We start from the raw sequence: 24,433 nt of genomic DNA on the forward strand, positions 1-24,433 counted from the left end.
ATTTATCTGCCTGGTCGCCATTTCCTTCACCTATTCGATCTTTTTTCTTTATAAATTGAGAGTACCCAATTCTTTTTTTCCAATTAAGGGGCAATTTAGTGCGGCCAATCCACCTACCCGGCACATCTTTAGGATATGGGGGTGAGACCAGCGTATACACGGGGAGAATGTCCACACGGATAGTGACCCGGGGCCGGATCGAACCCGGGTCCTTGGCGCCGTGAGGCAGTAGTGCTAATCACTTCACCTATTCGATCTAATCTGCTGCCTGTACACAGGGCGCACATTATTAGTCACTCGGTTTCCAAGGCAACTTGGTACAGAAGCTGGCATCACCCCTGGAGTCGGAGAGGGTCACCATCTTGGAGGACATCAGGGAGGGGGGGTGAAAAGAGGAAAAAGCAGGAGTAAAAGAGGAGGTATATCGAGAACCAGTTTTCGCTGCAGGTGACAGACCGTCTAACAGCGCGCACCAATTCGCCAAGTTCCCAGAAAAACGCAAATATATATTAGAATGATTTTCATTTATTTTGGAAAAAAATAAATTTGAACTTCTCTTCAACAGAAAAGACATATATAAAACATAATAAACATATATACAATTCTCTTATAAATATACACTATATACAAAATAAAATTAGAAAAAAGTATATTTCATTTTGTATGCATATCAAAAATTCTTAAATTATAAAATATTAAAATAACATTGGCTTGATTTTGAAACAGAACAGCAATAATCTTTCATGTTTTGTTAATAAAAGGAGTCCTTCATCGTCAGACAAATACACGATACATTCTCATGTTTGACTATATATAGAATAACGAGAATCGATTTGGAGGCGGAAATTCCACTGAAAAGATCAAACGATGTCCCGGACCACAGAGTCAGAGGCGAGATTCGTTGGAGTCGGAACGGGGGAGTGTAGACGACTGCCTTTCAACTCAACTTTCCAGTCCTTTCATCGTCTGTAATGTACACGGCGCACGGCTGGTTTTGTTGTTCAATATTGGGCTCTTCCAATGCTATAACGTCTGTCAATCAAGTGTAGAAGAAGCAGAGAGGGTGGTCCCGACGTGAAGCGTGACAGCCCTGCAAGACTTTGTGTGTGTGTGTGTGTGTGTGTGTGTGTGTGCAGGGGGGGTGGGAACGGGAGGGGTGCTACGTCACGATAAGATTCTGCTACTCACATTCAGTGCCTCTTACCTAAGGGGAGGGCACTCACTGCAGTGTGTGGGAACTCGCAAATCAGTTCGAAAGGTCCTGCCTTTTTTTCGATTCGGAACCCCTCCGATCCTTGGCATGCAGGCGTTGCAGGAACGCCTTCGCCAATGACAATAGTGCAAAGGTCTCCCAGCTTTCAAAGGTATTCTTCATGGTCAGAAAGAAGGTACACAAATAAGCGGGTGGGATTCTCCTTCCCGCCGCACCCGTTTTCCGGGGCGGCGCGCCCCCGCCGGCAACGGGAGCCCCCATCCCCGCCAGCCGGCCAATGGGGTTTCCCGTTGAGGGCACCCCCCATGCCGTCGGTAAATCGCGGGGCGTGAGTGCGCAGCCGGAGAAAAGGAGGTTCATGCTGACGGAGAATCCAGCCCAGACTTTTTATACACACACATACCAACACACAGGCAAGCATATATATATATATGCATATTATATATAATATATATACACACACACATATATATGCATAGACAATAAAGAGGTTATCCATTCCAACAGTGAGCAGCATGAATAAATATTAAATACAGGAATATAAAACCCCATAATGTCCAATAGATCTGTAAACATTCAGAGATAAGGAAGCTGCATCATATACATCTGAGGAGGGGGAAATTCATACCTGCGGGAACAAAAAAGGGAGGGGGGGGAGGAAAAGACAGAATGATTAGTCACGGTGCAATGGTAGCCTGGCCTTGTCCCCGCTCTCCCGCTAGCCTTACCACTAGCTCCGCGAGCGAGCGGCGCTTACCTCAGTTGCGAATATGCACGGCTCCACGCGATCGGGCAGAATGTACATCGGATGGTACAGTCCCTCCTTCTGAAATGATATCGGGGGTTTGGAGGGTGCCAGGCATTCAGTTTTCTTACTAAAAGGGAGAAAGGGGAGGGCGAGGGGTGGAAAAGGTGCAGGTGGCATTAGAGTCCCATTGGCTGCTTCAATCGAAAACCTTCAACATTGCATAACCACCGGAGATGGTTGCTTCTAAGTTAGTTAAGCGCGAAACTCACTTTACAAGATTCTTTTTGGAAGCCTGTTCCTCCAGCTCACCCGCCAGATTGTAATCCATCGGGTGAAGTTTGTGTTTACAGCTGAACTTGTCAACTAGGCAGTCGCTGCTCAGCTCGGCGTCCTTGTTGGAGATCTTGAACGGCCCCGTGGAGATGATGAAGGCCTCCTTCTCCCTCTGGTAATCCGACAGGTTGTTGATGGTCTCCAGGTCGTTCCGCACGGCGTTCCGGCCTGCCTGGCCCTTGCGGAGGTGCTTTAGGATCACCACGGCGGCAAACACCACCAGGGCAAGCGTGACGAGGCCCAAGGCGAAGGAGATGGCCAGGGCCACGGGGAAAGGGCTGTCCACGTCGGTCGGGTTGGTGGGCTTCACCCGAAACTCGCAGCTGGGCCCCATAAATCCAGCCGGGCACTCGCAGACGTGGCCAGTGTAGTGAGTGTAACAAATACCTTTATTCCTGCAGGGGTTGCTGTGGCAGGCGTCCATGCGAATCCTGCAGTCCTTCCCGCCGTAGCCGAGAGTGCAGCTGCAGTGGAAGGAGTTGACTCCGTCAATGCAGGTGCCGCCATTGGCGCACGGGTTCTTGGCGCAGTCGTCCAAGTTGACCTTACACCGCGGGCCGGCGAACCCGGTCCGGCAACGGCAGATCAAACTCCGGCCAATGTCCAAGCAGTACCCTTTTGAGAAGAAAGGGGAGTTAGAGCAAGTCAAAATGGGGAGCGTGGGGAGGGGGAAACGGACGGACGGACGGGCGGGGGGGTGAACAAGGATTGAGGCTTACCATTCGCGCAGGGGTTGTTGGTACAACGGTCAATCTTCTTCTCGCAGTTGGAACCGGTGAAGCCGACGGGGCAACGGCAGCTGTAGCCCCCGTAGGGTTTTTCAGTGCAGGAACCGCCATTAAAACACGGGGCGTCAGCGCACGTCATGGCGCTGATTTCGCAGTTCTTGCCATAGAATCCTTGCGGACAGGTGCACGTATAATTATTCTCTAGATCCTAAAAGATTGCCACAAACAGAGAAAGAGAGAAAAATTAAACTGTTCACCGCCAAATGCAAGGGAATTGGGCAAAGCAGGCGTGTGCTGGGGGGGGGGGGGGGGGGGGGGGAGACGCAGGAGGTCAGACGACCCACATTTGACACGACAACGTAAACCGGCCTTTGTCGGAAGAGATATCGACGGGGCCTGGCATGGATGGCAAACTGCCCGGAACACGGCACCCGGTGTCAGCCTCCAATGGCCGGCTAGGGAACACGTTTGCGGGAAGATGTGGAGCCATCCGGAGGCTGGGAGGACCAGGATACAATCACAGGTCTACAAAATTATGAGAGGTGGATCGTCAGAGGCTTTTCCCATGGGTGGAAGTGTCAATTACAAGGGGGCACAGGTTCAAGGTGAGAGGGGAAAAGTTTACGGGAGATGTGCAGTTTAATGTTGGGTTATGTACTCTGGGATGACACAGGCTGCAACGGGATGCAGCTTTAACCAAAAGATACTCCAGACCTTGAATTTAGTTCAATCTGATGTATTGAACCAGTAGCACAGTTAGCACAGTTCTCTATGAGTTCGACTCTCTGCTAACCTAAGTGTGGTTACTGTGCCTGACTGAACCAGACTAGCTCTTAGCCACGTGCTGGAGGTGTGATACTGTACATACACCCTGACTCACTCTGTAGATGTTCATCAGTGGAAAGAGGTGGAGTGTGAGTGCCTCGTGCCTTCTATAGTGAGAGCCTTCTATAGTGAGATCCCACCCCTGAGTGTCCTGCCTGCTCATTGGTCATGTCCTGTTCTCTGTGTTCATTAGCTGCCTGTTTGTGCCTGTCTGTAGATCATTATCTGCATGTCTGCATATCATGACATCTCCCCTTTTTTAAAATGTTTTGTTGGCACATGGGAACGTACTTACATGTGGTGGCATATATTAACATATTTACAAGCGGTGGCATATGTGAACGTATTTACATGTGAAGACAGCTGTCTAATGTGAGAAAACAGAACATAGCAAACAAAACAAATGTTCATACGTCCAGTCTCTGGGGCTTGCGTTTGATCCTTGTCGACCGCTGGAGAGATGGTGGTGGGGACGACGGTGTCTTGACAGGCCGGATGGAAGCCTGACTGGTGGCCTCGTGGTTCGAGGTATCAGGAGGTGGCAAAACAACGGACGGAAACGGAGAAGAAAGCGGTTGCGGGCAGGCTACTTTGCGCAGTACCCGTCTGTTTCGTCGCACAACAGAACCATCAGCCATACGTACAACATACGAGCGGGGCGCAGCCTGTCGAACAACAAAAGCTGGAGCAGACCAGCCACCATCCGGTTTCTTGACCCTGACAGTGTCTGCCGGGGATAACACGGGCAAATCGGTGGCATGAGCATCATAGCCCTGCTTTTGCCGGTTTCGGAGCTGCTGCACCTTCTGCAGCACCAGGAGGTGATCCAGGTTGGGCAAGTGTATGGCTGGAAGTGTCGTCCGCAGGTCCCTGTTCATCAGGAGTTGAGCCGGCGACATGCCAGTGGACAGTGGGGGCGCCCTGTACACGAGCAGCGTGAGGTAGATGTCAGAAGCAGAATCCGCGGCTTTGCAGATGAGCTGTTTCACAATGTGCCCCTTTCTCAACCTTCCCATTGGACTGCGGATAGTGTGGGCTGGAAGTGATATGTTTGAAGTGGTATGACTTGGCAAACATAGACCAGTCGTGGCCGTTGAAGCACGGGCCATTGTCACTCATGACAGTGAGTGGGATACCATGCCTGGAGAACGTCTCCTTACAAGCCTTGATGACGGTCCGAGATGTGAGGCCTGAGAGCTTCACGACTTCAGGGTAATTGGAGAAATAGTCAATAATCAACACGTAGTCACGACCATTCGCACAAAAGAGGTCGATGCCAACCTTGGACCACGGGGAGGCCTCGATTTCATGCTGCTGGAGTGTCTCCTTGCTCTGCGCTGGCTGGAAGCGTTGACAGGTCGCACAGTTGAGGACCATGTTCGAGACGTCCTGGCTGATCCCGGGCCAGTAGACAACCTGCCCGGCTCTGCGTCTGCACTTCTCGATGCCCAGGCGTCCCTCATGGATTTGGCGGAGCACCAAGCTCTGGAGACTGAGTGGAATAACAATCCGGTCCAGCTTGAGGAGGATACCATCAATCACCGCCAGGTCGTCCTTTACATTGTAAAATTGAGGGCACTGCCCTTTCTGCCAGCCATTGGCGAGGTGGTGCTGTGACACGTTGCAAGAGGGGGTCTTTGGCTGTCTCCTCGCGGATACGAACCACCTTCTCATCAGACGCCGGGAGGGTGCGAGCACACAGCTGCACCTGTGATTCAATCTGCCGGACGATTTCCAGCGGTTCACTAGGCAATGTGATGGAGCGGGACAATGCATCAGCGATGAGGAGCTCCTTGCCAGGCGTGTACACTAAGTCAAAGTCGTACCTTCGGAGTCTGAGGAGGATGCGCTGCAACCGAGGCGTCATGTCGTTCAGGTTCTTGCGGATAATGTGGACCAGGGGCCTGTGATCCGTCTCGACAGTGAATGTCGGCAGGCCGTAGACACAGTCGTGAAACTTGAGAATGCCAGTGAGAAGACCCAGGCGTTCCTTCTCTAGTTGCGCATACCTTGTTTCGGTGGGCGTCATGGCCCTCGATGCGTAGGCTACCGGTGCTCAGGATGAAGTGTCATCGCGTTGAAGCAGCACCGCACCGATGCCATCCTGGCTCGCATCTGTCGAGATCTTCGTCTCCCTGTCTGGGTCGAAAATGCCAAGACGGGTGCAGTGGTGAGCTTGGCTTTCAGCTCCAACCACTCTGCCTGATGGGCCGCCTTCCACTCGAAGGCAGTGGACTTTTTCACCAGGTTTCGTAGGGCCGTGGTGTGTGAGGCCAGGTTTGGGATGAACTTGCCCAGAAAATTGACCATGCCCAGGAAGCGCAACACCGCCTTCTTGTCTTCAGGGACCTTCATGGCTGCGATGGCCTTGACCTTGTCTGTGTCCGGGCGCACGCCCTGCTGAGAGATCTGGTCTCCTCGGAACTTGAGTGTCGACATGCCAAAGCAACATTTCGACCTGTTCAGCTTCAGACCATTGGCGTGGACACGGCGGAATACCTGCTGGAGACGGGAAACATGCTCTTCAGGGGTCGTGGACCATATGATGATGTCGCCCACGTACACACGAACCCCTTCAATGCCCTCCATCATCTGCTCCATGATGCGATGGAAGATCTCCGATGCCGAGACAATGCCAAACGGCTTGCGATTATAGCAGTATCTGCCAAACGGTGTGTTGAAGGTGCAGAGCCTTCTGCTGGACTCATCCAGCTGGATTTGCCAAAATCCATGTGACGCATCTAACTTGGTGAAAAAACGTGCGTGTGCTGTCTCACTGGTGAGTTTCTCGCACTTCGGGATGGGGTAGTGTTCACGCATTATATTCTTGTTGAGATCCTTGGGATCAATGCAGACGCGCAGGTCTCCCGGAGGCTTTCTAACACATACCATCGCGCTGACCCAGTCAGTCGGTTCGGTTACCTTGGAAATGATGCCCTGTTGCTGAAGATTCTTGAGCTGTGCCTTCAGGCGCTCCCTCAGCGGAGCCGGGACCCGGCGTGGTGCGTGGACCACTGGCTTGGCATCAGGTCGTAGCAGAATCTTGTATCGATATGGCAGCGTGCCCATCCCGTCGAACACATCCGGATACTGAGCGAGGATGTCGTCAATGCCGGCCTGAAGATCCACATTGGAGGATGTTGTTGTGTAAACCCGCTGCACGAGGTTCAGCTGCTTGCAGGCCTGCGCGCCAAGTAGGGACGCCCTGTCTGGCTTGACAATTTCAAACGTAACCGTGCATGGGGTGCTGCGGTTGGAGACGAGTAGATGGCAGGATCCCAGTGCCGTGATGGCATTTCCATTTAGTTCAGGAGCCTACAGGCTGCTGGAAGGACCTTGGGGGGCTTCTTGATGCGTTTGAAATCTGCCTGTGAGAGGAGGTTGGCAGAAGCACCTGTGTCCAGCTTAAACTGGACGGAGCAGTGGTTGACCTGCAACACCGCACGCCATTCGTCCGCAGAATCCACAGCGAGGATGGATTGAATTTGTGATTGAGTTGGATGTGGTATATTCACATTTGGTAATGATGCCCACACAGTAGGCGGAGTCCAGGCATTCGTCCTCTGGATCCGTTGTGCTGCCAGGATCAGAATCCTGTAATCGTTGTTGCGCACTCTGAACCCGCCGTCGCAGAATTGGGAGCGCTGGCCCCTGACTGGTGGTCCAGACCTGCACAAGGCTGCATAGTGTCCATGCTTCCCGCAGTTTAAACATCGCCTGCCTCTTGCAGGGCAGTGTCCCTTTAAGTGGGCGTTGCCGCAGTTCGAGCACGTCATGACGTTGGCGTCCTGACGCTCCGCGCGTCGTCGCACATGCGCAGTGCGGGTGTCGGCCGCTTCGTTATCCTGTCGCATCGCGCATGCGTGGGGCCCCGGGAAAAGCGTGCGAAATGGCCGCTTTCATCAATGCTGAGGCGCTGCATCCAGGAGATGGCCTGCACACTCTGTGCCTCGTGGGAGGCAAGTTTCTCATTGTCTGCCGGTTTGTACTGGGCATACCGATTTTTGGCGTGCTCATGCACTATGCATGTTTCAATCGCGACTGGCAGGGTCATGTGCTTGATTTTCAGTAGCTGCTCTCTCACAGGATCAGAGTGAACTCCAAACACGATTTGGTCTCGGATCATGGAGTCAGCAATATCACCAAATTTGCAGGACAGCGCTAGCAGGCGGAGGTTAGTTAAGAAGGAGTTGAAAGATTAATCTTTACCTTGTCGACGCTGTTTGAATATGTAGTGCTCGAAGATTTCATTGGTGTCCACTTCACAGTGACTGTCAAACTTATCCAGGATGGTCTGAAACTTTGTCTTGTCCTGACCTTCGGTGAAGTGAAAAGAGTTGAAGAGTTGGATGGCTTGATCACCCGCTGTTGAGAGGAGAAGCTCGATCTTCCTCGCATCAGACGCACCCGCGAGGTCCGACGCTTCGACGTACAGCAGAAACTTTTGCTTGAATGTCCGCCAGTTGGCACTGAGATTGCCGGAGGTCCTGAGCTGGTGAGGAGCCTGAATCTTCTCCATGGCGCCGGGATACATTCGCTGGTCGTCACGGAACGGACTGAGATAAACCACCTAGATTCAGCAGTCTCCTGGTAGCATGATGTGTTATTTAGGGAGGAGATTGCTGAGCCTTTGGCTTTGATCTTTAAGTCATCTTTGTCTACAGGAATAGTGCCAGAAGACTGGAGGATAGCAATTGTTGTCCCCTTGTTCAAGAAGGGGAGTAGAGACAACCCCGGTAACTATAGATCAGTGAGCCTTACTTCTGTTGTGGGCAAAGTCTTGGAAAGGTTTATAAGAGATAGGGTGTATAATCATCTGGAAAGGAATAATTTGATTAGAGATAGTCAACACGGTTTTGTGAAGGGTAGGTTGTGCCTCACAAACCTTATTGAGTTCTTTGAGAAGGTGACCAAACAGGTGGATGAGGTAAAGCAGTTGATGTGGTGTATATGGATTTCAGTAAAGCGTTTGATAAGGTTCCCCACGGTAGGCTACTGCAGAAAATATGGAGGCTTGGGATTCAGGGTGATTCAGCAGTTTGGATCAGAAATTGGCTAGCTGGAAGAAGACAAAGGGTGGTGGTTGATGGGAAATGTTCAGACTGGAGTCCAGTTACTAGTGGTGTACCATAAGGATCTGTTTTGGGGCCACTGCTGTTTGTCATTTTTATAAATGACCTGGAGGAGGGCATAGAAGGATGGGTGAGTAAATTTGGAGATGACACTAAAGTCGGTGGAGTTGTGGACAGTGCGGAAGGATGTTACAATTACAGAGGGACATAGATAAGCTGCAGCGCTGGGCTGAGAGGTGGCAAATGGAGTTTAATGCAGAAAAGTGTGAGGTGATTCATTTTGGAAGCAATAACAGGAAGACAGAGTACTGGGCTAATGGTAAGATTCTTGGCAGTGTGGATGAGCAGAGAGATCTCGGTGTCCATGTACGTAGATCCCTGAACGTTGCCACCCAGGTTGAGAGGGTTGTTAAGAAGGCGTATGGTGTGTTAGCTTTTATTGGTAAAGGGATTGAGTTTCGGAGCCATGAGGTCATGTTGCAGCTGTACAAAACTCTGGTGCGGCCGCATTTGGAGTATTGCGTGCAATTCTGGTCGCCGCATTATAGGAAGGATGTGGAAGCATTGGAAAGGGTGCAGAGGAGATTTACCAGAATGTTGCCTGGTATGGAGGGAAGGTCTTATGAGGAAAGGCTGAGGGACTTGAGGCTGTTTTCGTTTGAGAGACGAAGGTTAAGAGGTGACTTAATTGAGGCATACAAGATGATCAGAGCATTAGATAGGGTGGACAGTGAGAGCCTTTTTCCTCGGATGGTGATGTCTAGCACGAGGGGACATAGCTTTAAATTGAGGGGAGATAGATATAGGACAGATGTCAGAGGTAGCTTCTTTACTCAGAGAGTAGTAAGGGCGTGGAATGCCCTGCCTGCAACAGTAGTGGACTCGCCAACACTAAGGGCATTCAAATGGTCATTGGAAAGACATATAGACGATAAGGGAATAGTGTAGATGGGCTTTCGAGTGGTTTCACAGGTCGGCGCAACATCGAAGGCCGAAGGGCCTGTACTGCGCTGTAATGTTCTATGTTCTATAACACAGGCTGCAACGGGACGCAGCTTTAACCAAAAGATACTCCAGACCTTGAAGTTAGTTCAATCTGATTTATTGAACCAGTAGCACAGTTAGCACAGTTCTCTGTGAGTTTGACTCTCTGCTAACCGAAGTGTGGTTACTCTGTCTGACTGAACCAGACTAGCTCTTAGCCACGTGCTGGAGGTGTGATACTGTACATACACCCTGACTCACTCTCCAGATGTTCATCAGTGGAAAGAGGTGGAGTGTGGGCGCCTCGTGCCTTTTATAGTGAGATACCACCCCTGAGTGTCCTGCCTGCTCATTGGTCATGTCCAGCTCTCTGTGTTCATTAGCTGCCTGTCTGTGCCTGTCTGTATATCATTATCTGCATGTCTGCCTATCATGACAGGTACGTTTTTCACGCAGGGAGTGGTGGGTGCCTGGAATGCGCTGCCAGAGGATGTGGTGGAGGCAGGCACATTAGTAACATTTAAGAGGCATCTCGATGGGTCCATGATTAGGGGGGAAATGGAGGAATATGGACAGAGGAAGGGCAGAAGGTTTTTTTTTTTAGTTAGGGCACCAGGATCAGCACAGGCCTGGAGGGCCGAAGGACCTGTTCCTGTGCTGTATTTGTTTTGTTCTTTGTCTGTGATCAACTCGCCAATCACTGCCAGACCAGCATCAGAGCACGAAAGGAAGGGTAACGGTCTATACAACACGGAGAGAGAAATGGGTGGGTTCCTGGGGATGGAGAACAGTACAGGGAGTAATTATCACATCCATTACTCAAAGAGACAGAGTGAGAAATTGTTATGTCTCTGACAAGAGAAGGTGGATGCTCAGAAACACAAAGGGAAGATTCGAAGCTGGACCAGGCCACATGCTCAAACGACACATCCAGAATTTCACACAAAGGGGGAACAGGACATAATTATTCCCCAATGTCAAGTCGAGAACAGGAATCTGAAACATGCAGCAAGGCGCATGCGATACATTACCTGGAAAATGTCATTCCTGTTGTAACCCAAAACAGAACACAAATTCCAAACTCACAGTCTAAACAAACTGGGGTTATTAACCCATCCTGTACCCAGCCCGGGGTCATTAACCCCTCCTGTACCCCGCCCGGGGTCATTAACCCCTCCTGTACCCAACCCGGGGTCATTAACCCTTCCTGTACCCAACCCGGGGTCATTTACCCACCCTGTACCCAGCCCGGGGTCATTAACCCCTCCTGTACCCAACCCGGGGTCATTAACCCTTCCTGTACCCAGCCTGGGGTCATTAACCCTTCCTGTACCCAGCCTGGGGTCATTAACCCATCCTGTACCCAGCCCAGAGTCATTAACCCTTCCTGTACCCAACCCAGAGTCATTAACCCATCCTGTACCCAGCCCAGAGTCATTAACCCATCCTATACCCAGCCCGGGGTCATTAACCCTTCCTGTACCCAACCCAGAGTCATTAACCCATCCTGTACCCAGCCCAGAGTCATTAACCTTTCCTGTACCCAGCCCGGGGTCATTAACCCCTCCTGTACCCCGCCCGGGGTCATTAACCCCTCCTGTACCCAACCCGGGGTCATTAACCCTTCCTGTACCCAGCCTGGGGTCATTAACCCTTCCTGTACCCAGCCTGGGGTCATTAACCCATCCTGTACCCAGCCCAGAGTCATTAACCCTTCCTGTACCCAACCCAGAGTCATTAACCCATCCTGTACCCAGCCCAGAGTCATTAACCCATCCTGTACCCAGCCCAGAGTCATTAACCTTTCCTGTACCCAGCCCGGGGTCATTAACCCTTCCTGTACCCAACCCGGGGTCATTAACCCTTCCTGTACCCAGCCCGGGGTCATTAACCCTTCCTGTACCCAGCCTGGGGTCATTAACCCATCCTGTACCCAGCCCAGAGTCATTAACCCTTCCTGTACCCAACCCAGAGTCATTAACCCATCCTGTACCCAGCCCAGAGTCATTAACCTTTCCTGTACCCAGCCCGGGGTCATTAACCCTTCCTGTACCCAACCCGGGGTCATTAACCCTTCCTGTACCCAGCCTGGGGTCATTAACCCATCCTGTACCCAGCCCGGGGTCATTAACCCTTCCTGTACCCAACCCAGAGTCATTAACCCATCCTGTACCCAGCCCAGAGTCATTAACCTTTCCTGTACCCAGCCCGGGGTCATTAACCCTTCCTGTACCCAACCCGGGGTCATTAACCCTTCCTGTACCCAGCCCGGGGTCATTAACCCACCCTGTACCCAGCCCGGGGTCATTAACCCATTCTGTACCCAGCCCGGTGTCATTAACCCTTCCTGTACCCAGCCCGGGGTCATTTACCCACCCTGTACCCAGCCCGGGGTCATTAACCCCTCCTGTACCCAACCTGGGGTCATTAACCCTTCCTGTACCCAGCCTGGGGTCATTAACCCTTCCTGTACCCAGCCTGGGGTCATTAACCCATCCTGTACCCAGCCCAGAGTCATTAACCCTTCCTGTACCCAACCCAGAGTCATTAACCCATCCTGTACCCAGCCCAGAGTCATTAACCCATCCTATACCCAGCCCGGGGTCATTAACCCTTCCTGTACCCAACCCAGAGTCATTAACCCATCCTGTACCCAACCCGGGGTCATTAACCCATCCTGTACCCAACCCGGGGTCATTAACCCATCCTGTACCCAGCCCGGGGCCATTAACCCATTCTGTACACAGCCCGGGATCATTAACCCAATCGTGTACCAACCCGGGGTCATTAACCCATCCTGTGCCGAACCCCGAGTCGTTAACCCTTCCTGTACCCAGCCCGGAGTCATTAACCCTTCCTGTACCCAGCCTGGGGTCATTAACCCTTCCTGTACCCAATCCAGAGTCATCCACCCCATCCTGTACCCAGCCCAACGTCAATAACCCATCCTATACCCAGCCCGGGGTCATTAACCCAATCTGTACCCAACCCAGAGTCATTAACCCTTCCTGTACCCAACTCGGGGTCATTAACCCCATCGTGTACCAAACCCAGAGTCATTAACCCAATCTGTACCCAACCCAGAGTCATTAACCCATTCTGTACCCAACCCAGAGTCATTAACCCAATCTGTACCCAAACCAGAGTCATTAACCCTTCCTGTGCCCAGCCCAGGGTCATTAACCCATCCTGTACCCGGAGTCATTAGCCCTTCCTCTACCTCACCCAGGGTCATTACCCCATCCTGTACCCAATCCTGGCTATTAACCCACCCTGTAAAGACCTGGGGCATTAACCCATCCTGTACCCAACCCAGAGTCATTAACCCATTCTCTACCTAACCCGGGGTTATTACCCCATCCTGTACCCAACCCGGGAACACTACCCCATGCTGAACGCAACCTGGGATCATTAACCCATCCTGCGCCAACCCGGGATCTTTAACCCATCCTATACCCAGTCCAGAGCCATTAACCCATCCTGTACCCAAACCAGATCATTAACCAATCCTATGCCCAACCCAGTGTTATGAGCCCATCCATTACCCAACCAGGGATCAATTTCCCATGGTCTACCCAACCGGGCTTCATTAACCCATCCTGTGCCAACCCGGGATCTTTAACCCATCCTGTACCCAACCCAGAGTCATTAACCCATTCTGTACCCAACCCAGAGTCATTAACCCATCCTGTACCCAACCCAGAGTCATTAACCCATTCTGTACCCAACCCAGAGTCATTAGCCCATCCTGTACCCATCCCGGGATCTCTCTGTACTTGACCTGCGATGTGTTACTCATACTTTTCCTTGCAATGTTTCCTGTTGACAGCAGGAAAATGTTCGACTCCCAGCGGCAATGTTCGTCACCTTGGCGACCAGGAGATAAAAGTCAGCTGGTCTAAAGAGATGTTTGTTAATGAGGGAGCTGTGCTCAGAGAGCGGCAACAGAGTCCTCCAGAGAGCGCGGTCTGAAGCACAGGTCCCTGTGGTTTTGAACATTAGTTTTCCTTGGCCATACACATTTACACAGAGGAGAACGGGCAGGCGTGCGTTTTATAATTCGTCAGGTTTTCAAAATGAATTGGAAATTAAGCAATACGGTCGGATTGCTTAACTGGTGAATGTCTAACTGCTTTACTGGGTCATGCAGAACAGGGGGCACAATCCCAAAGCCCTGCTGGATTCACTGATGTTTTCCAGGTCAGATAATTGAATTTTCCTGCTATTGCGATTCTATTTTACAGCGCGCACCCCCCCCCCCCCCCCTGCCAACACCGTGAGATGGGTTCAATGGATAATCCCATCGACAAGGAGCGGGAAGATGGGAGTCACACCGCTGGCGAATGGCGCACGGCTGGCCGACGCGTGGAGAATCACGCTCAGGGTCTACCCCTGGTGCAGGCTAGCGTCCTGTTCTGGGGATTGAATAAACCTCGCTGTGGAAACGTGCGCAAGTCGGCCATGAACACCGCTAGGTGCAGGGCAGAAACGAACAAAGCCGACTCTTATTCTATTCAGCGCAGGGAAATGTCTCCGCGCTTGAGCAACGCGTGAGGAGGTTTGGCTGTACGGCGCGACATGGGGGACCCGCCGGCCCAGAATTAAAGGCTGGTGGCAATGGATGAACATCAAAACTAACCCACAGTCCGTAAAAGCTCGTCAGACTCATTGGGGAAGGAAATCCGCCACCCTTACCAGGCCTGGCCAACGGCTGGATTCTACGCACCCCCCCCCCCTCCGCCCCCCGCCCCCCGCCCCCCCCATCCAGCCACACGGGAGGCGGAGCAACGTTCCCTGCCAGCGGAGGTCTCTGTTCCCACCACTGGCCAATGGGAATTCCCATTGAAGCCACCCCACGACTCCGGGAAACCCAGAGCAACCCGGCGCCAGGGACCGGCCGGAAGATTCTGGCCTACACGTTGCTCTTGTCCTCCGAGATGGCCCAGCCAAGTTGTATCAAAGCCGCTGCGCCCAAAATATAAGAAGAGCGAAACCGTGAGGACCCAACCAATGAGCAAAGCGTCAGGTTTAGTTGTGGCAAAGGCAGATCTTGCCCAACCAACCATAAAGTGGCGGCCGCTTAGAAGGCTTTTTTCTTCTTGATGTCTCTCGGCAGGAGAACCTCAACTAGTCCTCCACCCCCCACTCACCCTCCCCCTTCCCACCACCCCTTTTACACGAGAACTCTGCACATTTTCCTACTCAGATAGTGGTCCAATTTTCTATTTGATAAGCATGATGTGGAGTTGCCGGCGTTGGACTGGGGTGAGCACAGTAAGAAGTCTTACAACACCAGGTTAAAGTCCAACCGGTTTGTTTCGAATCACTAGCTTTCGGAGCGCTGCTCCTTCCTCGGGTGAATCCGAATCCGCCTGAGGAAGGAGCAGCGCTCCGAAAGCTAGTGATTTGAAACAAACCCGTTGGACTTTAACCTGGTGTTGTAAGACTTCTAACTATTTGAAAGCCATGATTGAACCTGCCTCCACAACATTCTCAGGCCCTAACTCCTCGCTGTTTAATTAAGATGTCCTTGTGTCATTGCTGCGTTCCTCAGCCATTCACCGTCAATCTGTGCCCGCTCCTCCCCGATCCTTCTCTCAATGGGGAACACCTTCTCCCGCTCAACTCTACCCTTCGCGGTTTTGACCATCCCCCATCAAATCTCCCCACCAGCCTTCCCTTCCCTGGAACAGCTCCATCGTTGCCAATCTTCACCATAACCCCCATGCTTTGGCAACTCATAGCCGCTATTTAGAAATCCCAAGATTCTCTATGGCCTGTCCATCGCTTTCTCAATCTGTCCTTCGATGGTGTATATACACAAACCCGCCCAGGTCCCACCAATCCTGCGCCCACTTTCGATTATATTGCGTGAGATTTTCTGCTACCCCCAGCCCCCCCGCCTCCCCCGGGGCACGTTTTGCCCCGACGGAGGTAGCCTGCCATAGGTTGGAAGTGGGATATTCCAGTCCCACTGTTGTCAACAGGTAACCCACGTAACCCGCAGCAGGGAGTCACTGTCGGCGGGTCCTGCAGAGCCCACCTGTCGGAGTAGCTGGTAAACCCGCCCATTGTCTCTCCACATTAGAATCTGAGAATCGCGACAGTGCAGAAGGAGGCCATTCGGCCCATCGGGTCCATACCCACCCTCTGAAAGAGCACCCACCCAGGCCTATAATATCTATAATAAGATGATATCATACACATCCAGGTACTTGTGTCAGAATTGAGGGGGGTATCCCACAGACGAGTCAGGTCAACAGCCAGACACTGTCTGGAAGGTCTGGACTCTGTGAGTGTGACTATGTCCCAGACATCACCTTCACCAAGAGCGGGAGAGGAGCCGGAGATTTAAAAGCGGGAGAGGAGCCACCTCCTCTAATCTAAGGGGTTGAGTGAATATCAGGTAAGCTCTTTCTTTCCTTCTTTCTTTTTCGTGTTTTATCCGCAAGTGATCTAGAGGGGATGGCCGGGAAGGCAGTGCAATGTTCCTCCTGCAGAATTTTTGAGGTGAGGGACACCGTCAGTGTCCCTGCTGATTTCACGTGTGGGAAGTGCACCCATCTCCAGCTCCTCAGAAACCGCGTTAGGGAACTGGAGCTGGAGCTGGATGAACTTCGGATCATTCGGGAGGCAGAGGTGGTCATAGATAGCAGCTTCAGGGATGTAGTTACTCTGAAGAATAAAGATAGATGGGTGACGGTGAGAGGAGCTGGGAGGAAGCAGTCAGTACAGGAATCCCCTGTGGCCTTTCCCCTTAGTAACACGTATACCACTTTGGATACTGTTGGAGGGGGGGACTTACCAGGGGTAAGCCATGGGGTGCAGGTCTCTGGCACAGAGTCTGTCCCTGTTGCTCAGAAGGGAAGGGGGGAGAGGAGTAGAGCATTAGTCATTGGGGACTCCATAGTTAGGGGGATAGATAGGAGATTCTGTGGGAACGAGAGAGACTCACGGTTGGTGTGTTGCCTCCCAGGTGCCAGGGTCCGTGATGTCTTGGATCGTGTTTTCGGGATCCTTAAGGGGAGGGGGAGCAGCCCCAAGTCGTGGTCCACATAGGCACCAACGACATAGGTAGGAAAGGGGATGGGGATGTAAGGCCGGTATTCAGGGAGCTCGGGTGGAATCTTAGAGCTAGAACAGAGTTATTATCTCTGGGTTGTTACCCGTGCCACGTGATAGCGAGACGAGGAATAGGGAGAGAGAGGAGTTGAACACGTGACTACAGGTTTGGTGCAGGAGGGAAGGATTCAGATACCTGGATAATTGGGGCTCATTCTGGGGTAGGTGGGTCCTCTACAAACGGGATGGTCTACACCTGGACCAGAGGGGTACTAATATCCTGGGGGGGGAAATTTGCTAATGCTCTTCGGGAGGGTTTAAACTAATTCAGCAGGGGGATGGGAACCTGAATTGTAGCTCCAGTATACAGGAGGTTGACAGAAGTGAGGTCATGAGTAAGGTTTCAAGGTCACAGTGTACCAGCAGGCAGGAAGGTGGTTTGAAGTGTGTCTACTTCAATGACAGGAGCATAAGGTGGGTGAACTTGCGGCATGGGTTGGTACCTGGGACTTCGATGTTGTGGCCATTTCGGAGACATGGATAGAGCAGGGACAGGAATGGTTGTTGCAGGTTCCGGGGTTTAGATATTTCAGTAAGCTCAGGGAAGGTGTTAAAAGAGGGGGAGGTGTGGCATTATTAGTCAAGGACAGTATTACGGTGGCAGAAAAGACGTTTGATGAGGACTCGTCTACTGAGGTAGTATGGGCTGAGGTTAGAAACAGGAAAGGAGAGGTCACCCTGTTGGGAGTTTTCTACAGGCCTCCAAAAAGTTCCAGAGATGTAGATGAAAGGATTGCAAAGATGATTCTGGATAGGAGCGAAAGCAACAGGGTAGTTGTTATGGGGGACTTTAACTTTCCAAATATTGACTGGAAACACGATAGTTCGAGTACTTTAGATGGGTCCGTTTTTGTCCAATGTGTGCAGGAGGGCTTCCTGACACAGTATGTAGATAGGCCAACGAGAGGCGAGGCCACGTTGGATTTGGTACTGGGTAATGAACCAGGACAGGTGTTAGATTTGGAGGTAGGTGAGCACTTTGGTGATAGTGACCACAATTCGGTTACGTTTACTTTAGCGATGGAAAGGGATAGGTATATACTGCAGGGCAAGAGCTATAGCTGGGGGAAAGGCAATTATGATGTGATTAGGCAAGACTTAGGATGCATAGGATGGGGAAGGAAACTGCAGGGGATGGGCACAATTGAAATGTGGAGCTTGTTCAAGGAACAGTTACTGCGTGTCCTTGATAAGTGTGTAACCTGTCAGGCAGGGAGGAAGTGGTCGACCAAGGGAACCATGGTTTACTAAAGTAGTTGAATCACTTGTCAAGAGGAAGAAGGAGGTTTATGTAAAGATGAGACGTGAAGGTTCAGTTAGGCTGCTTGAGGGTTACAAGTTAGCCAGGAAGGACATAAAGAGAGAGCCAAGAAGAGCCAGGAGGGGACATGAGAAATCCTTGGCAGGTAGGATCAAGGAAAACCCTAAAGCTTTCTATAGGTATGCCAGGAATAAAAGAATGACTAGGGTAAAAGTAGGGCCAGTCAAGGACAGCAGTGGGAAGTTGTGCTTGGAGTCCGAGGAGATAGGAGAGGCGCTAAATGAATATTTTTCATCAGTATTCACACAGGAAAAAGACAATGTTGTTGAGGAGAATACTGAGATTCAGGCTACTAGACTAGAAGGGCTTGAGGTTCATAAGGAGGTGTTAGCAATTCTGGAAAGTGTGAAAATAGATAAGTCCCCTGGGCCGGATGGGATTTATCCTAGGATTCTTTGGGAAGCTAGGGAGGAGATTGCAGAGCCTTTGGCTTTGATCTTTATGTCGTCATTGTCTACAGGAATAGTGCCAGAAGACTGGAGGATAGCAAATGTTGTCCCCTTGTTCAAGAAGGGGAGTAGAGACAACCCCGGTAACTATAGAACAGTGAGCCTTACTTCTGTTGTGGGCAATGTCTTGGAAAGGATTATAAGAGATAGGATTTATAATCATCTAGAAAGGAATAATTTGATTAGGGATAGTCAACATGGTTTTGTGAAGGGTAGGTCGTGCCTCACAAACCTTATTGAGTTCTTTGAGAAGGTGACCAAACAGGTGGACGAGGGGAAAGCAGTTGATGTGGTGGAAATGGATTTCAGTAAAGCTTTTGATAAGGTTCCCCACGGTAGGCTGTTGCAGAAAATACGGAGGCATGGGATTGAGGGTGATTTAGGGGTATGGATCAGAAATTGGCTAGCTGTAAGAAGACAGAGGGTGGTGGTTAATGGGAAATGTTCAGCTTGGAGTTCAGTTACTAGTGGTGTACCACAAGGATCTGTTTTGGGGCCGCTGCTGTTTGTCATTTTTATAAATGACCTGGAGGAGGGCGTAGAAGGATGGGTGAGTAAATTTGCAGATGACACTAAAGTCGGTGGAGTTGTGGACAGTGCGGAAGGATGTTACAAGTTACAGAGGGACATAGATAAGCTGCAGAGCTGGGCTGAGAAGTGGCAAATGGAGTTTAATGCAGAAAAGTGTGAGGTGATGGGCTGAGAAGTGGCAAATGGAGTTTAATGCAGAAAAGTGTGAGGTGATTCATTTTGGAAGGAGTAACAGGAAGACAGAGTACTGGGCTAATGGTAAGATTCTTGGTAGTGTGGATGAACAGAGAGATCTCGGTGTCCATGTACATAGATCCCTGAAAGTTGCCACCCATGTTGATAGGGTTGTTAAGAAGGCATACGGTGTGTTAGCTTTTATTGGTAGAGGGATTGAGTTTCGGAGCCCTGAGGTCATGTTGCAGCTGTACAAAACTCTGGTGCGGCCACAATTAGAGTATTGCGTGCAATTCTGGTCGCTGCATTATATGAAGGATGTGGAAGCATTGGAAAGGGTGCAGAGGAGATTTACCAGAATGTTGCCTGGTGTGGAGGGAAGATCTTATGAGGAAAGGCTGAGGGACTTGAGGCTGTTTTCGTTAGAGAGAAGGTTAAGAGGTGACTTAATTGAGGCATACAAGATGATCAGAGCATTAGGTTGGGTGGACAGTGAGAGCCTTTTTCCTCGGATGGTGATGTCTAGCACGAGGGGACATAGCTTTAAATTGAGGGGAGATAGATGTAAGACAGATGTCAGAGGTAGGTTCTTTACTCAGAGAGTAGTAAGGGCGTGGAATGCCCTGCCTGCAACAGTAGTGGACTCGCCAACACTAAGGGCATTCAAATCGTCATTGGATAGACATATGGACGATAAGGGAATAGTGTAGATGGGCTTTAGAGTGGTTTCACAGGTCGGCGCACCATCGAGGGCCGAAGGGCCTGTACTGCGCTGTAATGTTCTAAATTCTAAATTCACCATCCCTGGGTGTGTCCCGTACTACCAGAGGTGGAGACGTTGTGATCTCCACCCGGAGGAGGGGCCCCAGGGGTCCTCACCTCTGACACCAGGGTCGTGACATCAGGTCAAACATGGTTGGAGGGAGCGTCCTGCTGATTCTCTGCCCTCCCCCCGACTACGCTCCGGTGAGTACTCCTCCAAGGTGAACACCGCTCGGCAAGGACACAGTGAGAATTCTCGATGGAGAACCTCAATGTCCATCACCAAGAGTGGCTCGGTGACATAGCTACTGATGGAGCAGGCAGGTCGGGACGGTGGTGTAGTGAGAAGGCCAACAAGAGGGAACAAACTTGTGTGCCGCCCATCCTCACTGATCCACCAGCTGCAAGAACATCCATCCATGAAAGTAGAGGCAGGAGGCACCAGCAGCCAGTCCCAGAATCCATACAGTGCAGAAGGAGGCCATTCGGCCCATCCGGTCTGCACCGATCCTCCGCTAGAGCGCTCCACCGAGATCCACTCCACCACCCTATCCCCTTAACCTAACCTGCACATCTTTGGACACTCGGGGTAATTTAGCACAGACAATCCACCCAACCTGCATATGGACGGCACAGTAGCACAGTGGTTAGCGCCGTTGCTTCACCGCGCCAGGGATCCAACTTCAATTCTTGGCTTGGGTCACTGTCTGTGCGGAGTCTGCACCTTCTCCCCGTGTCTGCGTGGGTTTCCTCCGGGTGCTCCGGTTTCCCCCCCACAAGTCCCGAAAGACGTGCAGGTTGGGTGGATTGGCCGTGATAAATTGTCCCTTCGTATCAAAATACGTGCAGGTTAGGTGGGGTTATGGGGATGGGGCGAGGAGGTGGGGGCTCATTCAGTGAGGCGGTGCAGACTTGATGGGCCAAATGGGCTCCTTCTGCACTGTAGGGATTAGAAACATCGGAAATAGGAGCAGGAGGAGGCCATTCGGCCCTTCGAATCTGCTCCACTATTCGTTATGATCATGGCTGATCATCCAACTCAATAGCCTAATCCTGCCTTCACCCCCCCATACCCTTTACCCACCTTCGCCCTCAGTGCTCTATCGAACTGCTTCTTGTAAACATACAATGTTTTGAGATTAACTGTGGTGGTGAATTTCCCAGGCTGACCACTCCCTGGGTGGAGAAATTTCTCCTCATCTCTGTCCTAAATGGTCCACCCCGTATCCTCAGACTGTGACCCCTGGGGCGCGATTCTCCGACCCCCCACCGGGTCGGAGAATCGGCGGGGGACGGCAGGAATCGCGACGCGCCGGTCGGCCGAAATCGCGCCGGTCAGCGGGCCCACCCCCGGTGATTCTCCGGTCCGCGATGGGCCGAAGTCCCGCCGCTGTCAACCCACGCCAGCCGGCGTGGATTGAACCACCTTTCGAACGGCGGGACAAGGCGGCGCGGGCGGGTCCTGGGGGGGGCCCCCACGGTGACCTGGCCCGCGATCGGGGCCCATCGATCGGCGGGCAGCCTGTGCCGTGGGGGCACTCTCTTCCTTCCGCCTTCGCCATGGTCTTCACTATGGCGGAGGCGGAAGAGACCCCCTCCACTGCGCATGCGCGGGGTTGCCGTGAGCGGCCGCTAACGCTCCCGCGCATACGTCGCCCGGCAAAGTCAGTTTTGCGCCAGCTGGTGGGGCGGAAATCAGTCCGGCGCGGGCCTAGCCCCTCAAGGTGAGGGCTCGGCCCCTCAAGATGCGGAGGACTCCGCACCTTTGGGGCGGCGCGATGCCCGACTGATTCGCGCCATTTTTGGAGCCGGTCGGCGGACATCGCGCCGATACCGGAGAATCCCGCCCCTGGTTCTGGACACCCCCCACCATCGGGAACATCCTTCCTGCATCTACCCTGTCCAGTCCTGTTAGAATTTTATACGTTTCTTTGAGGTTCCCCCCTCATTCTCCTGAAGTCCAGCTAATACATTCGTAACGTAGAAACATATGGGGCGGATTCCTCCGTCCTGTCGCACCCGTGTTCTGGTGTGCCCCCCCCGCCCCCCCCCCGCCGGCAGTGGTATCCTCCATCCTGGCAGCCGGCCAATGGGGTTTCCCATGGGGGGGGGGGGGGGGGCATGATTGCCAACGGAGGCAATACAGGGGTGATCAGAGAACGGGAGAGCTGGGAGGGGGTCGTGGCACTGGATGGGGTCACGGTACATCGAGGGGAGAGGAGGCAAACATTGTGGGCGGGAATCTCCGTTCCTGAGACTAGGTGTTGACGCTGGGGCAGGATCCGCGGACTTCCACGACAGCAAAACTGGTGCCGCACCTGGACCGATTCGGCGACCGGGGAGCGCTCAGTCCGGCGGCGCCGCAGTTGGGGAGCGCCGGTTGGCTCGCGCCGGCGCCACGTGGGACGCAATCGGTTCCAATGAGAAACGGTGCAGGATTCACCGGGACCGTGACTGACACTCGGGAGGCTGACAAGCGGCAGCCGCACACACACATTACACTCCCCCCCACACACACACTCATCCCAGACAACAAGATGGCCCTGGGTGCCCCGTTGATGGGTCGGCTGGGGGGGGTGCCCTGGGGGGGACACCGAGACGACTTGCGGCCCTACGTTCACAATGGGCAGTGAGCGCTGTGCGCAGCTGCGTGGCTGCCTTGCCGGCTGCGGCAATGGTGTTCCGTTCCCGTCCGCCCCGACCCCACAGCCCACCACCTGGCCACCCCCCCCCCCCCCCCCCACTATACCCTCTCCCCGCCACCCCCCCCCCTCCCTCCCTCAGCAGCCACGCCGCTGACGTCACCATTTTCGGAAAGCACAAGTGAACCTCGCAGTTGGGAATTCCCCCCCCGGTGGAGACGGAGAATTGCGGAAGCCCCGGAGGTGACAGGGGCAGACCTGCTAATGGGGCTGGATTCACCGCTCGGCGACGCCGAAATCGGGAGCGGCGCCAGTTTTGTATTCTCCGCCCCCCTGAAAAGCGGCGTTCTCGTGGAGTGCACCGCGCCGATTATCCACGGACTCAGGCCATTGCCTGATGCCCGCCCCGCGATGCCCCACCCCCAATCGGCTGAGTTCCCAACGGCGTGGGTTACATGTCCTCACACCGTCCGGGAACGCCGCGTGGCGGCTGCGCGCTCAGTCCGGCGCCGCCACAGTTGGGGAGTGCCGATTGGCGGACCGGGGCGGCTTCATTCGGGACTGGGGGCACTGCGGGACGGTAGTCAGGGGTGCGCAAGCGGCCGAAAGGGGGCACTATCTTTGCGGTCCGGGTCCGCGGGCTCAGACCGCCACTGCAGGCCGCCAGCCTGCTCAGCCACGGAACCGGAAATGCTCAGGGCGTAAAACACCACCGTCTTAGCGCCGGCGTGGGGACTGAGTCTTCCAAACGGAGACTCCAGCCCATGATGTGCCAACGGCATTTACTGTACGTGCGGAGTGGAACGCACTGACGTCGCTGTCGAGGCGGTGGAGAATTGCAATTTGGCAAGAAACCGGCGGCCGCCACGATTTCGGCGTCAAAAGCAATTCTCCGCCCAATCGTATTTCCCGATTCTGGGGCGAAATTCTCCGGTATCGGCGCGATGTCCGCCGACCGGCGCCCAAAACGGCGCAAATCAGTCGGGCATCGCGCCGCCCCAAAGGTGCGGAATGCTCCGCATCTTTGGGGGCCGAGCCCCAACCTTAAGGGGCTAGGACCGCGCCGGACTAATTTCCGCCCCGCCAGCTGGCGGAAACGGCCTTTGGTGCCCCGTCAGCTGGCGCGGAAATGACATCTCCGGGCGGCGCATGCGCGGGAGCGTCAGCGGCCGCTCATGGCATTCCCGCGCATGCGCAGTGGAGGGAGTCTCTTCAGCCTCCGCCATGGTGGAGACCGTGGCGAAGGCTGAAGGAAAAGAGTGCCCCCACGGCACAGGCCCGCCCACGGATCGGTGGGCCCCGATCGCGGGCCAGGCCACCGTGGGGGCACCCCCCGGGGCCAGATCGCCCCGCGCCCCCCCCCAGGACCCCGGAGCCCCCCCCGCGCCGCCTTGTCCCGCCGTTAAGAGAGGTGGTTTAATCCACGCTGGCGGGACAGGCATTTTAGCGGCGGGACTTCGGCCCATCCGGGCCCGCCAACCGGCGCGGCGCGATTCCCGTCCCTGCCGAATATCCAGTGCCGGAGAATT

At 53.2% G+C, this 24,433-nt stretch overlaps 1 protein-coding gene across 1 annotated transcript in view; it reads right to left on the reverse strand.

Moving 5' to 3' along the window:
- Positions 1-509: 509 nt before the first annotated feature.
- Positions 510-24,433, reverse strand: part of dlc (deltaC) — a 46,286-nt gene continuing 22,362 nt past the window's right edge. The window contains exons 7-10 of the mRNA XM_072490310.1: positions 3,014-3,230; positions 2,231-2,909; positions 1,971-2,088; positions 510-1,841 (exon numbers count right to left, since the gene is read on the reverse strand). Of these exons, the coding sequence (XP_072346411.1) occupies positions 1,836-1,841; positions 1,971-2,088; positions 2,231-2,909; positions 3,014-3,230 (1,020 nt within the window). The 3' untranslated portion in view covers positions 510-1,835. The remainder of the gene's footprint in view (positions 1,842-1,970; positions 2,089-2,230; positions 2,910-3,013; positions 3,231-24,433) is intronic.

Source organism: Scyliorhinus torazame, chromosome 25 (assembly GCF_047496885.1).
Source record: "Scyliorhinus torazame isolate Kashiwa2021f chromosome 25, sScyTor2.1, whole genome shotgun sequence".
NCBI lineage: Eukaryota > Metazoa > Chordata > Chondrichthyes > Carcharhiniformes > Scyliorhinidae > Scyliorhinus > Scyliorhinus torazame.